The 17,701-nt window shown below is 42.4% G+C and overlaps 1 protein-coding gene across 2 annotated transcripts; it reads right to left on the minus strand.

Moving 5' to 3' along the window:
- Nucleotides 1-1,105: 1,105 nt before the first annotated feature.
- Nucleotides 1,106-17,287, minus strand: PLP1 (proteolipid protein 1). 2 transcript variants are annotated; one of them, XM_004778679.3, is made up of 7 exons: nt 17,127-17,287; nt 7,872-8,058; nt 6,972-7,233; nt 5,726-5,894; nt 5,189-5,262; nt 4,339-4,404; nt 1,106-3,236 (listed from the first exon to the last, which is right to left on the minus strand). In XM_004778679.3, exons 1-7 carry the CDS (start codon nt 17,128-17,130, stop codon nt 3,165-3,167), a joined length of 834 nt encoding a protein of 277 aa, XP_004778736.1. In that variant the 5' UTR covers nt 17,131-17,287; the 3' UTR covers nt 1,106-3,164. The 2 variants fall into 2 exon arrangements, with proteins under 2 accessions (XP_004778736.1, XP_004778737.2); XM_004778680.3 differs by having other exon boundaries at nt 7,077-7,233; nt 17,127-17,286.
- Between the last annotated feature and the right edge of the window lie 414 nt (nt 17,288-17,701).

Consider the following 17,701-nt stretch of genomic DNA (forward strand, 5'->3'; position numbering starts at 1 on the left):
AAAAATACATTCACTCTATAGCACCCCAAATCAATTCTCCAAAATATGGTGCTGTGTCCTTGTTTGCCAGTGTCTAAAAGTAAGTCCTTGTTGTATTTTTATGCTTTTCGTCTTAAAGTCAACCAACTAGACTTGCTTGCAGAATATTAATTGTGGTGAAGCAGAAATCAGATTAAATTGAAACTACTTTTCAGTGGAGCTCCTTAACTGATGACTGACTTGTTGCCCCCAGCTAGTCTCTTTTCTCACAGCCATGCCCCTTGCCAGTTGCAACTATGGGACAATGAATCTATTCCTAATTTTAAGGCAGATTTCTTTGGGCTGGTCACTAGAGTGCTGTCCAAGAGTGTCGTATTTTAGTCTTGAGTTGGAAAGGAGATTAAGTGCCTTGTCACAAGTGGGCTAGTGGGCGGGCTATCCAAGGTAACAGGTGTCACTAATTTTCTTTAATAGTGCCCTGCCACAGACTGTTTAAATTTACATTGTCCTTACCCTATCTGCTCTGCTCCTGCCTTAAACCTTTCATTCAGTACTTTTCAGATAAAACCAAGCATTATTCATGTATGAAGTACTGAGGGCTCATTATTGGAACATCCAAACGATTGAAAGAGAACATAGCAATAAGTAATCCTCAAAACACCAGGACAGTGGCACCATTATCATGTTAAAGATGAAATTATATTTGAATCTGAATGAGCTGAACACTGAAACATAACTTCTAAAAGAAAAAAAAAACCTTTTAAACAGATATGTCCAGGTATATAGACTTTCACTGTATATGCTTGACTAGAAGTCCTCAGGTATTAAGACCTGAGTTCTATGAACAACAACAACAACAACAACAAAACCCCACATGAGTTCTAGTCCAAGCTCAGGTATGTGATTATTGGGTTTCTTTGGGTAATTTACTTTGACTGTTTCTTAGTGTCCCAAGCTATAAAAATATAAGTGATTTATCTATTTTTTATGTCAGAAAATTGTTGTGAGAATAACTTGGATGAACTGAAAAATAAAAAAGGTCCTTTAAACAAAGCACAATAAGGGTCTAATTATTCAAGTTTCTATTGTGGGGTTAAACAAAACAATTCACTCAAAGGACACGATGTTTGATTGAGAACATTCTTAATTTTATTTTTCTTTAATTTTATAAAATTCATTTTTGTAAGATAAGTTCCTAAAAGTTTATCCTTTATGTGTGTTAAAATTGAAATTCTGTATCAGAAATGAAGGAAACACTTTCAGTTAACTTTCTTTGTGTGTGTATATGTGTGTATGTATGCATGGGAGGATTTCAGGGAAGGGTTGGTTATTTGTTATATTATTAAATCAAAACAAAACACAGAATATGGATTACTTCACTTTCCTTGATCTTGATTGGTTTCTTACAGAACCTTTTCCGTCTCCTCCCTCTAGGCAGCCTGGAAGCTTATCTGGTATACTGGTCTGAAAACAAATATTAAGTATCTTTTTGCAAACATCTTACATCTCCTTGAACATTGCTGAAACCACTTCGGGGGGGGGGGTAGAAAAACACAACTTTTTATAACAAAAGAGCCACTTACAGTCATATCTGTAAAATCTTTCTTTCCATAAAGACCAATCAGCCTTTCCTTTTTAACTCAAAGTTAACAAACACAGAAAGAGAAGCCCGAAACCTTGGAGTTATTCAGGTTTCCAACTCTTTCCACCTTTCTGTTTCCATGGAAGCTTACCAACTGAATAGCTGATGGCTGGGACATTCTATTACATGATCTATACTAGGAGAGAATAACCTGTATGTTAAACCTGACTCTTAAGTACACCGAGTTAACCCTCCTAAATCAAATCATCCCCCACTAGCTTAAAAAGAATAGTCAAATAGGTTATTCCAATTGAGGCTCAAGTTCACCAATCCATTTCTGCAAAAAGTGGAATAATTTGGAGAAAATCCAGTAGATGTACGGAACTAGCCAATTTTCAATATTAATTGCAATGTTTAACGTTCAATGTCCATTTGTTAAAGAATCATAATCAAAGAATCATTCTCTAGACCTTTCTGGTACAACCCCAAACAAGTGATAAATGAACTAGCAAATGTGAACTATGCATTCTGAAACAAATCAAGATCTTCAAATCATCTACTATGACTGAATGGATAATACCCCATGAAAAGAGCACCATTGTGAAGATATGACAGAGGCCAGAGTATACAACTAATTAACAGAAAGAAGACACACTATCCAAAGAGTTATCTACCCTGTGTCTACCAGAGGGCTGGCTCAGTTTACACCATTAGCCACTAACAACTGCTGCTCCTTAGGCCAGTCTTTTTTTTTTTAATTATTATTTTTATTTTTTTTATGAGCTAGTTTCTTTCTGTTCTCAGCTCCTTGGAAACCAAAGGGTTGTCATGGTAGCTGTTATCAAGGAGAAGGGAGTGAGAAGATGCTGACAATACCCTGCTTCTCTTCTCTAATAAGGTGTAAGGCCAGGGGCCCACATGGTCTACACAGACACTACGCTCCCTTATGCTGTAAGTAAGATTGGCTGAGTTAGGGCTTAAATAGTCCATCGCCATCAGGGTCAGTGCTCTCTTTCTATGGGTGAAAGATCCTTGCTTTGACCCCCTTCTCCCAGCTGCAATAGGTAGATTTGGGCAAATGCTCTTGTTGTTTTGTTAACATTCCCTTTTTTCCCCCTCTATCTTCAGTGGTAAGAGGGAGACAGGAGTGGGTTCTCTGCTTTGTACATCAAGGAGAATATATTTGAGATGTCGAGAGGACCAGGTACATCCCCTCTCTCTACCTGAGCATCTTTCTTTTCACTTTGTTTCCATCACTGGAAGTGCTCTTTGAGGAGAAAACACTTCCTGATCCTCAGGAGATGTTTGAAAATTGAATTAGAGCCTCCATTCCTTTGTGACTTGCAGTTGGGGAGTCACCATCTGAAGCATTTCCCATCTCTAGCAGGAACCAGCTGTGAAGCAAAATGACTAAAAGAGGTACATAAGAGGGGAGAGTCCACAAAAAGACATTAATCACCACAAGACTCTCCTTTCTTGTTACACTCGTCAAGTAAGAAGAGGACCAGTCAGCGGCAAAGGCAGAGTTAACATGGGAGACGCAGCACTGTAGGCTGTGTGGTTAGAGCCTCGCGATTAGAGAAAGGGAAATTTCTACAGGAGATCAGAACTTGGTGCCTCGGCCCATGAGTTTAAGGACGGCAAAGTTGTAAGTGGCAGCAATCATGAAGGTAAGCTGTAGGAAGAGAAGAGAAAATATGAGTGAGAGTAGAAAAGGAAGCCCTCCTTCCTCCAAAGCTTTTGTGAATGAGGAAGGGTACAAATAAAATCAGTTAAATGAAGAAAAAAACCCTGATCTGCAAAAAACAGCATGTCAGGCTTTCATACTACATACTTGAAGTCCTCTCTGAGATATTTCCTTCTAATGGCTCAAGTCCAGAGAACCAATTTGACAAGGATTTATTCCACATCTGTGCTAAGTTCTGGCACTGGGTTTTTCCTCAGGAAAGTGAACAATGCACTGGGCTCTAACATCATCCCACCCACACATCTGAGTGCCCTGGGGTCACAGGCTCTTTGCTGCAAACACACAGCCACACTTGCAGTACAGCCCTCCCTGCTTCATGCATCAACCCATTTTCTGGAATGAGGAACAACTCCAGTTTGTATAAAAGCCTCAGCAGCAGGGGCCAGGAGTTCTGTGAGCTTATCCTTATCACTACTTATTTAATGACTACAGATAAATTCCTTCACCATTTAGTGCCCTAGGTTTTTAATCTGAACAACGAATTCACCCCACTGACACTGCACTGTAACACCATCAGCAGGACCTGGAGCACAGAATCACATTGTAGTAATAACAGTTCTAATAATGTTAGAAGGTCCTCCCAATGTTTTCAGGAGAGTAAATCCCTCGGAGAGTGCCCAAGGTGGATTCATATTCACAACAGATAGAATTCCTGGCTCTGGAAAATCATGTTCAGTAATGTTTCCTTGTTCTTGTCACTCATCTGACCAGCATGTGTTGAAAATTAAATGCTTCTTTGACTGCAAAGCACTTGGCAATATTATATGCTCTGTAAGTGCTAAATATTATCATTTCTATTAATCTCTTACCCTCTCTTTCCTCACACCACTTTTCCTGTTCCTGTCTGATTTCTGAAGTCTTTCTGCCTTGCCAACTCAAAGTAGTTCACAGTCTACACTTTGTTGTCTCTTCCCAGGCGCTTCTCTCCAGTGTTGCAAGGTTAGCAATCTATCTTTTTGCCTTTCAGCATAGCTGTACCCAAGCTATCCCAGGACCATTTATTTGCCAAGATCACATTCACACAACTCACCAGGGAAACCAGTGTGGCCGCAGCCCCCACAAATGCAGCAATAAACAGGTGAAAGGTCATTTGGAACTGCAAGAAAATGCAAAATGGAGAAAAGTTTCTTGCAACTGTAAAAATATGCTTTTCTCTGGATCATGCATGCAGCTTTTTGAATGCATTGATATCTTCCTGTGTATTAATTCTGCATCTGTAACTAAACTGTCACTTCCCTGAGTGTAGGCCTCCTGTTCTTTAATGTACATCACGGCACCTAGCCCATTAGTACTCAGAACATAGAATACTCATAAAACACTCATAAAATATTTTAATCAACTGTTTCCCTCCAGTTTTACTCAGGATCCCAAAATTTAACGTCATGGTTTAAAGTTTTAAACGTTTAAAGCTACTGCCTTCTTCCTCAGGATTTACTTATATTCCCCTGCCTCATTCGTAGATGATATCTATTGCAATACTGTGTTTTCCTCTTTCAAATGTACTTTTTGTTTTTACTTCTCATTAGAGATGGAGGGGTTCCAAACTGAAAGTGTTTTTGTGAAAGCTATGAGTGTCTCTAAGCCTAAATAATTTTCTTGATAAGGTTTTTAGCTAAAAGAATAATTTTTGTTCATTTGGAGGTTTTGTCATTAATCTCCATCTTTACTTAAAACTACAAATTTCTCCTTTAAGGAAGGAAGTCTTGGAATGAAGTCTTTCTATGTGGCTCTAGGGAAAAGAGATGTTTTAACATCTCTGCTCAAAATCCAGCAAAAAACAAACAAACAAAAATCTGTGGCTTTTTAAAAATTGAAGGCATGGGTAGAAATTTGTATGGTACTAGCCTTTCCACTTAAAAGAACTCAAATGGTCCACTCACCTCAGCTGTTTTGCAGATGGACAGAAGATTGGAGCCACACACCTTGCCAGGGAAAGCATTCCATGGGAGAACACCTGAGTAAGACACACAGGTCAACCAGGGTGAGAGCTTCATGGAGTTGTGGAGCTCCATGGAGATTTTATTTCAGAGCCCTTCTTACATCTTTAATCATCCTGGTTGAAAAGTTGAATCTCAATAACAATCAGGATCCTCTTTTATAAAGATGTGAAAAAAAAAAAAAAGAAGGTGGTACTGAACTGTTGCGTAATCTTGTGTGTTATTGAAATGTACGGCTTCTCAACCAGGATAGAGCAGAGTGAACAACCAAGAAAACTAACTCCTACCACTTCCAACAAAAGTTCACTTCCAAGGGAAGAAATTTCTCCAGCTTCAGTGGGGACAGAATAACAAACTAAGTTCCAGGCATCCATAATATCTTTCCCTATAATTACCACACTTGTCATCCCAAGTAAAGAACCAAATATATAGTGCTTTCACAGGGGGTAGGGGAGCCAAGGCAGCAATACCCTAACTTACCATACATTCTGGCATCAGCACAGAGACTGCCTATACTGGCAGAAGTCTTGCTGGGGAAGGCAATAGACTGGCAGGTGGTCCAGGTGTTGAAGTAAATGTACACAGGCACAGCAGAGCAGGCAAACACCAGGAGCCACACAACAGTCAGGGCATAGGTGATGCCCACAAACTAAAACAATTGACAGGGGGTGGTTAGAAATCAACATCGGCCTACAGACATTGAAACACAAACTGGGAGATCCTGGATTGGCATGAGCCAGATAGGAAACCAGATTCCAGGGATCTCCACCAAAATAAATTAGTAATCAGGGCACCTCTGCCAAATGTCATTGGCAATATCTACTAGAGAACTGGCCCCAAGTGTGATGGAGGGTGGGGGGAATGGGTGAGGGTTGGAGTGAGGAGGATCCCTGGGTTAGAGAGGCTTCAGGAGATTTTTTTGGGCAGATAAGGTGTAAAGAAATCAAAACAGATCTTGAAAGAAAGTCGTGCCATTTCTCACCTTACGCTGAGCTTAGAAAATGTTCCTTGTCATAGGACTTTTCATCCTTAGTCACTGAGCAAACCAATAGGAGGTTTAAGTTTTGGATTCAAAAACCTTTTTAAGCCAACTGTTGGCTACGAAAGTTATCACCGTAACCCACATATATTCAACCCCCCAAAGATCTTAACTCTAGAGTCTGAAAACCAATGTGTGCTTCACTAGAAGCATGGATAACCCTCAGACAAAGATGAAGCATTAAATATGTAGATCCATGCTAGTTTCCTTTGAGACCTCCAACAGTGTAGAATCCCAGAATATTAAGAATCCCACCTAGGAGTGGAATTATTTAATTTCCATGATCAACCCTCCCTCTCAGATCAGGTGTTTGCACTCAATCCGTGGGTAGCACTTAGGCTCTTAGGTGGTCGAATCTAATTTTTTCGTGGTCCCTGCTAAGAGGAGAGTAAAGGAATACCAACAGATGGCTTAGAAATGGTCTGATTTTATCAAGTATCCACAAAACTCACGCTTTTATTATTTTTTTTTTTAGATGAAAATTTCTAGGGAACTTTTGAAAGGTGAGGCTAAGCCAGCTGGGCACCACGTTCTTCCTGACCTTCTCGTTCGGCTGTAGCCATCACTTCCTCACTCAAAAGCCAGGCCCCTAGAGAGGACCCAGCCTTGGGTGGGGATGAGGCCACAGACTCACGCCCAATTGTCCCCCACCCCTTGTTATTGCCACAAAATCCTGAGGATGATCACCTTGTCGGGATGTCCTAGCCATTTTCCCAAACAATGACACACCCGCTCCAAAGAATGAGCTTGATGTTGGCCTCTGGAACCCCTCCCCTTCTGGCCCCCTGTTACCGTTGCGCTCAGGCCCTTGCCGCAGATGGTGGTCTTGTAGTCGCCAAAGATCTGCCTGACTGCGCCGGTGGTGTAGAAGCCCTCAGCCAGCAGGAGGGCCCCATAAAGGAAGAAGAAAGAGGCAGTTCCATAGATGACATACTGGAAGGCATGGATCCTGCATGAGAAAATAAGGAGAAGATATCAGGAAATCTTATTAACTGAGGCCCAGTTCCCTTCCTGCATAAGTAAGCTTCACTTCACTTGAGTGAGCTCCTAAACAAGGCTAGGGATTCTTTAGAGGAATCACTAGATTCCTTCATCCTTTGCTTACCCTTGGACCTGAAGAACTGGGGCCCTATTCTCCTTGGCCTGACCCTTCAGAGATGTTCGCTCAGAGGAGAAAGCAGAGAGGAGCTAGACCAGGAAGAAGAGGGATGAAGGCCCCAATCTGTCCAGTCATTGTACCTTCCCTGAGTTCTCCATACCTGTTACTGCAGAGGCTCCAACTCAATCAGTGTTAACCCCATGGGCAGAAGTTAGAACATGTGGGACAAAGCCAGCGTAGTGGAGGGTGGGCAGTAAAAAGTGGGCTGGCAGGCAGACAGACCTCCCCCTTCTATATTTGGCACTTCTCCCTCACTCAGGACCTCAGATGGGGCGTAGGTGGAATCTGCGAACAGAGGGAAGACTCAGGAATCCTGTCTGGCTCCATACTAACCCCCTATTAATCACTGAGGAACTAATGAGTTCTGTATGTGTCCAGGGAGAGAGGGAGAAAAAGAGAGCAGTTTGTGTAGGATAACAGGTACTTACACATTGATGAGATACTCATAGTCCTGGTAGTTTTTGGAGAAATAGGTCTCAATTAGCTTTTCTGTGCCAGTGAGTGCTTCATGTCCACAGCCACAGAACAGTGCCACCCCAAAGAAACATAATCCAGTGGCCACCAGAGAAGCAAATGGGGCCCCTACAAGACATCTTGCACAGCACTCTAACAAGCCTGGGAAGGAAAGAGGGAAAAATTCAGGGATGTTCCATAAGGAGCTCATGCCCCTCATACCTATGTGCCAGACCAGTCAAGCCCTGCACTCACAGGCACAGATGGAGTAGTCATCCTGAGTCCAAAAGCAGGAGAGTCTCCAACTTTAGGTTTCTGGAATGTGAGATTGATCCAAAGCCATTACTCTGTTTCATTCTTGAAAATAAGTCCTTGCTTTTAATTCTCAGAATGTATGGATTTTTAAAAATAATCAGTCATCAAAGCAGCAAGCCAGGGAGATTATGCAATCATCTTCTCCTTTCTTATCCTGATTTGTTTGTTTCATTTATCAACTCTTATAGAGTACTTACTATATGCCCAACATTATGCCAGGTGTTATGTGGGAGGTGAAAACATAAAAGATATAGACTTTGCCATATGGGAGTATTTTGTTTACTGAGAAGAATGAGGTAGGTAGACCTAATATTTTCAACTAACAATTTCAGGCAGCCAAGTAAGTGGTTACAGAAGTAAATGCGACAAAAGTTCCAAAAAGGGATGGGTGCAGGCCAGAGATATTGGTATTGTCAAACAGTATTTTGAGTCTTGGAGAGCATTCCAGGTGGGGGAAACTTTGGAAATTATATGCTCCTGAATATTCCTGAACATTGTGTGTATTTGCCACAAGGAATGCTTGCTTCTTTTTCATCTAGAATATTATATGGAGAGCAGTCCAAAGGGAAGGAGGAAACTGGCAGAGATCAGAAGATGGTAATGGGAGCATGACTATTATTCACAGTAATAAAAATGCAAGCTTAATGGTTTTTGAACACTTTGCATGGCTGTTTTGTCCCTCTATATCACAGCTTGGCCAATGTTTGCACCCTCAGGCTTACACTGGAGTTCTGTCAAAACAGCTACAAAAAGACTCTATACAAAGTCAACAAAGCATGAAACATCTTTCTGGCATGATGAAAACACGCCAGAGCCTGGAAATACAGGTGTCCCCAAGTACTAGGAGTCCCTGAGATAACGAGACCTATCACCCCAGTCCCCATGCCAGTGTTGCTAAGAAACAAGAAAGGCACACAAGAAGTCATACACTCCAAGAAAAGCTGTTCCCCAAGCATTAACCCCATGCTGTAAGTGCCACATGGAACAAAACTTTTTTTTTTTTTAAGATTTTATTTATTTATTTGACAGGCAGAGATCACAAGCAGGCAGAGAGGCAGGCAGAGAGAGAGGAGGAAGCAGGCTCCCCACTGAGCAGAGAGCCCAATGTGGGGCTCGATCCCAGGACCCTGGGACCATGACCTGAGCCAAAAGCAGAGGCTTTAACCCACTGAGCCACCCAGGTGCTCCTGGAATAAAACTTAACAAATGTCAAGTAGATGGCAGACTAGATGAGGAAAGGGTGGCTCCCTCTGGCCACCAGGACAGATCCCAAATATATAAAGCATATATGTGTGTATGTGTATGTGTGTGTGTGCATGTGTGTGCTGATTTTATACATCTATTCATATATCACATAATATAGATAGATATGGTATATGTAATATTATATATATATATAATGTATATATGAATCATATTCAGCTAATGTGCTGAGAAACTACTTTTGGAAAAGCATGTTGAAACTCCTTTTAAAAAGAAAGCAAGTTGTACTAATATCTAGCTTTGAATTTTTTTTAAAGATTTTATTCATTTATTTGACAGACAGAGATCACAAGCAGGCAGAGAAGCAGGCAGAGAGAGAGGAAGGGAAGCAGGCTCCCTGCCGAGCAGAGAACCCGATGCGGGACTCGATCCCAGGACCCCGAGATCCTGACCCGAGACGAAGGCAGCGGCTTAACACACTGAGCCACCCAGGCACCCCTAGCTTTGAATTTTTATCCAAAACTCACTTGTCTATGCCACGGTAGCAAGGACTAGGGGAGTCCTTTAATCAACCCTCTTAATACTAGTACAGTTTCTTTTTAGCCCTGTGTGCTTAAATACCTGTTGATTTGCATGGCTGATGCAATGTGAACAGATTTTGAAGGACCAGATTATCTCTGTGGTGGGAAAGTTGAGGTAGAAGCATTTGTCTTTTCTCAGAACCACAGAATGAGTGAGTTCTGTTACCCAACATCCCCTAAAATGACAAGCCCTTCCTTGGTCCTCAAAGAGCCTCTTCCTCAAAGATTTGGTATGTGACATCAGAGATGAGGCTTGGAAGCCCAAGACAAGCAGAATAAGTAGCTAATATTTGCAGCAGAACTGAATTTTCATCTTTTTTTCCAAGTACTAAAGAACTACCATCAGACTGCTTCTATGAGAAGCGATCAGTTTGTAGCTCTGCTGCTGTAGGGGAGGCAGAGTTTACTTAGTATGAACTTTGCAGTAGTACTTGGTAACAGCACTTCATCAGAGTTGGGCCATGGTGTGTGTGTGTGTGTGTGCGTGTGTGTGTGTGCCCGCACGTGGGTGTGAGCATGCATGTGCGCAAACGTACACATGCACGCATGTATATACCAGAAAGAAAAACACAGCAGTTGAAATTGATCATTTTCTCAGGAAACATTCCAGAAATCAATCTTCCTCTTTCTCAACAGGTTAAGATACTAGATGCATCCTGTAAGTTAAGAAAATGATCTTGGAAATAAATAGTGGTGCCACTTTGCTACTGTCTATCCAACTCTTCCCCACCCCCAAACTCTTAGACTCTTCTAGTAAAGAAGGTCTCTGAGGCCTGAGGGTAGGGGGAGGAGAAGGTCAGTGACCTCTCTGTTCCCTCTTTCCACAGCACAGGGTCAGGGCTTGGACAGAGCCCTCCATAGCTCCCCTAGACAAAGAAGCCTTGTTTTTCCCTGAGATCCCAGGAGCCTCATTGGTATTCTGCAGGGGCCTGCAGGCCTGGGGGTGGGGAGGGGGTCAGACCTAGGGAACAATGGCAGAACTGTTTATTTAGCCCAGAGTAAGGACAGCCATCCACCCTAGCAAGTGACCGTCCTGTGCCACCCACTCTTACCCGAGCTTTTTCACACTGGGAAAAGCTAAACGGCTCAGGTGTGATCAGGGATGAAGGAACTTGAACTCTTTCTAAGCCAAACAGGGAATTATATTCTAAGTTTTAGCTGATGCCCCCTCTAGTGTTATAAAGATAAGGAAAAATCCTCTTTAGTGTATCTGATCCTTCGATCATCATCCAAATAACCAGAGAGGGTCATATGTAATGTCCTTACTGGGTAATAAAGGGCTAAGCCTTGGAAGCAACTCTGGATCATCCACTCATATACTTTCTTTTTTTTTCTTTTTTTTTTTTAAAGATTTTATTTATTCATTTGACAGAGATCACAAGTAGGCGGGGGGGATGGGGTGGGAAGCAGGCTCACCACCGAGCAGAGAGCCCGATGTGGGGCTCGATCCCAGGACCCTGGGATCATGACCTGAGCTGAAGACAGAGGCTTTAACCCACTGAGCCACCCAGGAACCCCTATACTTTCTTTTTATATACAATTTTTCTTCTATTTTCTTACATCTCAAATAACTTGGCACCCCTTTTCCACTACACTGCCACTCAAAGCAAGGGACAAGAAAAACATAGATTTTAATGAGTCTTTAACGTGGAGTTGGAAATAAATGGCCCCAGATAAGTCACTCCAGAGCTCTACATAGCTCAACAATATCAACATACACATTACATGTCCATCTCTTCACAGATGAAATGTTGGTTCTAGGGACATCTAAGTTCAGCAGAAATGAGGAATCTCAGTCAGTCTGATCAAGCAAAAAATCAACTTTCAGTTTTCAACTGGGAAAAACTCAGAACATGCAAAAAAAAATGTGTCTTCATCAAAGTCGTTGACAGTCAAAGGATTCTGAGGGGTGCCTGGTGGCTCAGTGGGTTAAGCCTCTGCCTTCAGCTCAGGTCATGATCTCAGGGTCCTGGGATCGAGCCCCACATTGGGCTCTCTGCTCAGCAGGGAGCCTGCTTCCTGCTCTCTCTGCCTGCCTCTATGCCTGTTTGTGATCTCTGTCTGTCAAGTAAATAAATAAAATATTTTTTAAAAAAGCATTCTGAGAAAGGTCCATTGGGTTCACTTTGATTTTTCACAGCCCAAGAAGTGTCCTTGGGAATGTGTGAACAATAACCTAAAGCCACAACCTCTCCATTTCAGCACCCTTCATGGTTGAAAGGATACTGGTTTGATTCAGGAAGGCTGTTAGGTATTCTGGAGTTCTTTGGCTCTCTCAGAAGTCATGCTCACGTTTTTCAGGCTAAGTACAGATTGTCACATGGTAGAGTTGGCATAAAAGAACTACAATAATAATATTACCCATACAACTCAATTGGATTAAACTGCTTGACTTTGATGAGAGGTCATAGAAAAAAATAATGACCCTTCCCACTGTTTTCCTTTCATTTCTTTTGATGTGGATTCAGTACAGTTATTAAGCATTTTTGAAATAAGCTGGGCACTATGAGAAACAAAAGGAAATTATAAAGCCTGGTCCCTTTCTTCAATGACTTTTCAGTCTTGCTGGGGAGAAGAAAGTTGTGTCTGTGAATCAAAGATCAAAGCTACCTATAACTTAGTGCTAAAATGTATATGACCAAGTTCCATGGGAAAAATGTAAGCAAAGATGTTGGCTAGATTTATCTGCAAACTTCTAAACCGAGTCTAATCAATCTGTGATAGAACTTCAAGCCCTTCTGACCAATAGTCTTCACAGGAATCTGACAAAGATCAACAGGACTATTGATAATATTATCCAGATCCATGCCCATCCAAGAGACTGTGTTGATCTCATGCTGTCTCTTTAAGCAGAGCCAAGATCGCCCAAGCCCTTCCTTTCCCATGTCCTGGGCACGCCTCAAGGACCAGCTCCATGATGGAAATTCAGTGTGAATCTGGGAGCTCATCAAAGGGAGGAGAGGAAGGGCTTTCATCGAAAGAGATGGTAGAAAGAGACCAATTGTGCTTTGCACAATTCCTAGCCTGTCCCTTGAATCCAGCTGACAAAGGGAGAGATAGAAGAACCCTATACAATAGAGCTAAACAACAGGCAGGCTCATTGAGTGAAAAACTGGCCCCATCTCTCTAAGTCTCTAATCTGCACTACAGTCTTACCCTCCTCCCAGAACCCACCCCTTAACCTCACTCCATGAACAGAGGCTTCCTTGATTGGGGCCTATAGTGTTGACAGGGCCAAGATGCAAGAGCAACCGTGACTGGTACTGGGGATGGATGGAGATCAGTGGGTGGGTTCTAGGAGTAAAACAACAATCATCAGGAGGTGCCAGAGACAAAGACTTTTGCTTTAGGCCTTATCCTGGTCAGACAAAGCCCCGACTATAATTTTGGCTTCCCTACATGAACTCAACACTTATACTGCATTCAAGTGGTAGAAAGGGGCCCTGCAACCACTAGGACATGGGAATCTAAGCCTGATGGATTGTCAAGTCATATGGACAAAGTTAAATAAAAAGGAATCTCAGTCTCTTCTTTGGACAGATATTATTATTTCTTATTACGATAGCAAGAGCATTTGGACCAACTTGTTTCCTATACTTCCCATTCCTCCCCAAAGACACACACACACACACACACACACACACACACACACACACAGAGAGAGAGAGAGAGAGAGAGAGAGATGTGTAAATATAGCCCAAACATTTGGAGGTTGAAATAGAAGCTTGATTATTAAACTTTATTCCTGACACATTGTCTTCATCTTGCCCACTTATGCAGAGGTAAAAGAGAAGTATCTGACAAGAAGCTAAGAGATAGCATTTTCTATACCTTGTTCCTTAGGGCAGTTTCTCACAATTTCCTCTTCTCTCCTTGGTTGTAGTGATTTTTTTTCCAGAGCCCTGCCTAGCAGAGGGCTCAAAGGCAAGTACAGAGCTGCGAGATCACCCTTAGGACCATTTTTAAATGGCCAAGGAGGAATTAATCAATCAGTATTGCAGGGTTTTTGAGGTAAGTTTGGCACAGGGAAGGTGCTAACAGTGGGAAAGAAGGGGAAACCAGCTCTGTTTGCCTTCCAGGCTGATGTGACCTCACCTGATCATGTCACTGCCCTAACTAGATCTTCTCTGGATCTGAAGTTCTATAGGCAAGGAGGGCATTTCTACAGTTGCTTTCTTTCAAGACCAAGAACTCTACCCTGGGGATGGTATTCAGGGCTTCAAGATTTAAAAAAAAAAAAAAAAAGCAATGAGGGGAAAAGATGCCACTGGCTAGGTACCAGTGCCTTGATTAGTTTAAACACTATATGTCCCCTCTGACCCATCTCCCTCCCAGGGCTTCTTACGCCTTATTACTACTCACATAGCTTTGAGAGAATAGTTCTAGTTGTGAAGCTCTTGAGTAAACTTCCAGCTTTCATAGCACAGAGCCAGTGCAAAAGCTCCTCCAAGCAAAGCAGACCTTTCAGTTTGCCTGGCTCTTCAAGAGCTCCTCTGGCTCCGCAGGACCCAGGTGAGGGATGGGGTGGGGAAGGCTGTCTCAATCATTTTAGTCACTGTCTCTAGGAAGAGTTAGTGAGTATGCTGGTTTGGATCTAGTTCCTTTTTGGCTCTTGGCACTCTTGTGGCATTGTTGCCATCCTGGTGGGATTCAGTTAGTTTTCAGGAATTTTGTAAAACTGAATCCTGATTTGCATCCACATTTCTTTCTTGCCTGGGCTACCCTCACTTAGTCTGCACCAGCCAAAACTACACTGCTTGGCAAACAGCCACCTTTGGAGGGAAGCATCACAGTCTGGTTACCAGGGTAACAGCCACTGTTCTCAGACAACAGGCTTACAGGAGCCAGTGTTTTGCTGTTCAGTAATAGCATTCTGTTACTGAGCAGAGAATAATCAACTACCGCACTTTAGCTCTTTTCTGGTTCAACTGTTACCCCCAAAGACTCATTTGGAACATCCCCTTCCCAGGTCAGGACAAGGATTAATGAACTATCATTTCCCCTATAAACCTTTCATATAGACAATACTGAATTCAGTATTCCTCTCTGCTTCCCCAACCTGTAAGATTGTATATGGTCAAAGTAGTGAGCTCTCCATTTCTGGGGGTGATTAAACAGAGGCTATAAGAACATTTAATCAGCTGTTGTAGAAAGGAATCCTGCGTTGAGAGTTAACTCAGGCAATTTCTAAAGTTCCTTCCAATCCCAGACTCCATGATATAATTTGTCTACTATGATTACTGAACAGTAACACACTCCATGTCAGAAGTTGTAGCAGCACAGTACCTTTTTAGAGATGGTCCATTATATACAAAGTACTTGAGAAACTTTATTATTGAATAATGAAAATTCAATGGCTACACACTCATGTGCACCTGGTCCAAGGATTGCCCACCCCCAAGATCTGGGATCCAATACACAACCTCAACTGTGCCCTTATCTGTGGCAATTTCCCCTGGAGATTCCCCTGGAGGAAATCATCCAGCCTCCACAACCATTAACTGTCCCTGTGGTCACCTCATTTGTTCCTGCCTTTTCTTCAAGTCTTTCATCCCCTAAGGAAGTAATATTCTACATCATTCTTTACTCCCTCTCCATTTTTTAATTCACAACCTACCCAATCAGCTGCTCTATAGGATTCCTGATGTTACTAAGGGTAGGAACTGAGTTCCCCTAACATTCACATCTCACCTTGCCACACTCAGTTGGTTAAATGATTCTTACCCAAGTGCACAAAGTATACACAAAGAAAGCCCAAACCACTTTGGAAAGAGTAAAAGTCTGCTTATTATTATTGCATAATGATTGGTATTTTCATTATTTATAGTTGTTATAGAGCTTGCCCATTTTCAAAGGATATCCACATCTTATTACTTGATTTTCACAACCCTGAAAGTAGACAAAGCAGTTATTGTTATCCCCATTTTCCAGAAGATGAAGTGATAATTCACAGTTATCTATCCAAGGTCATGAAGTTTCTAAGTGGCAGATCTAGGATTCGAACCTAGTTGCATTGGCTCTAGTCCAGTGCCCTGCCCTCTTATTTATCCATGCTGAATACATGGTTCAAAGATCTCTCTCAGGATGAAACAACCTAAAGGCTGACACCAGCTTAATATAATCTAAAACCTTTTTCCATGGATGTTGCTGGAGTCTTCTGGGTACTACACTTGATGTTGAATACAGAGGATAACTGATTCTCATTTCATTTAGGATGCATTCAAGCTGTTACTCTTCTTTTGTCAAATGTGAGTGATGTCTACATACCTCTGTGGCATCCTGTGTGGACAAAGACCCTTGTGCTCTGTACTCCTTGCTCTAAGTAGACACTACAAAAGACTAGACCTTATAGTTTCTCTCTTTGGTCACAGAACCTGGAGAAGCCTTCAGTACTCAGCTAAGTCAGTAACAGCCCTAGCATCCCAGAAGCCTCCTTGTCATAGGAGGGATTTAGAGTCTGAATCACACTCTCAGAAAGGCTGAATCTGTAATATTTGCTAGATATGGTCACCCATATATGTGTGCATGCATGCATGTGTGCACGCACGCGTGAACGCGCACACACACTATCCATATCCACTCCCCATGGAAAATCCATTGAGGCTTTTATTTTCATTTCCTGAACCTGAGATTGGCCTTCTTAGCCATAGCCAAGCCTGAATTCCATCTTACCCAATTCCCCAATTTCCTTCTGATACCAAACAAGGTCCAAATTTTATATCAAGCAAGTAGTTATTTTATACATGAAGGCTAGCCAACACTCATTTGTCTCCAGAAGAATCAGGGATGTCAGCTGATGCAGCCACTACCAGGGCCTGAGAACAGGGGAAAAGAGATGGTAGAGGAAAGTGAGGGGGTAGGAGGACACATGACCATATCTAACCCTCTGGGCATTCTTTCCAAAAACCTGTGATACTCTCCACATGCTGCTGGAGTTCCTTGGCAATAAAGCATCATTCTCAGTACAGCAGAGAAGGAGTTAAATTAATTGAATGCTAAGGAATTAAACAAAACAAGTGCCAAAACACAACTCATTGAAACCATTGGAAACCCAGAACCTTAGAGCTGGAAATTCTTTTGCAAATTTCTGTGCCTGCTTGAATCTTCCATGCTAAAGTTTCTGAAACTCACCCATGTCTTTGGAACTCTGACTCCAATTGTAGCCGGCTGGCTAGTCGGCTTGCGGCTGACTTTGTTCAGCTGGAAGGATCCTGGTCTCTCCAGTCTCCTTCTTCGGTCCTTTACTTTTTCTCTCTGAGTATCTTTGTCCTCTTCTCCTGCAATGAAAAGGGCTTTCTGATTGACAGCCAACCCCCTTAAAGAGACAGGCCTGCTTTCCTCCTCCTCTCCTCCTCCCCTTCTCCTCCCCTTGTCCCCACCTCCTTAGGGATACTCCCTTCTCTAAGGGCTCCATCTTCTCTTTCTGCTTTTCACTGCCAATTGTTTCATTTTCTGTTTTTCTCTAAGCCTTGTCTGTGTGGAATTTCACTTTGCTGCAGAGACATCTGGAAATGTGGTTTGGGGTAGAAATAAAAAGAAAAGGTCCTGGAATCCTCCAACTGATACTTGGGTCTATTTGGTGTGGGATGTGGCAGCACAAGTGTCAGAAGCCATGGAAATTGTAGCCCTGGACAGGTGGTCAAGGTCAGAAACCTAGATGTTATTCCCTCACCCCTAGCTGCTCTTGGCCCTGTCCACCCTGCCCC

Source organism: Mustela putorius, unplaced genomic scaffold, assembly GCF_011764305.1.
Source record: "Mustela putorius furo isolate JIRA1106 unplaced genomic scaffold, ASM1176430v1.1 tig00003901_pilon_pilon_pilon, whole genome shotgun sequence".
Classification (NCBI taxonomy): domain Eukaryota; kingdom Metazoa; phylum Chordata; class Mammalia; order Carnivora; family Mustelidae; genus Mustela; species Mustela putorius.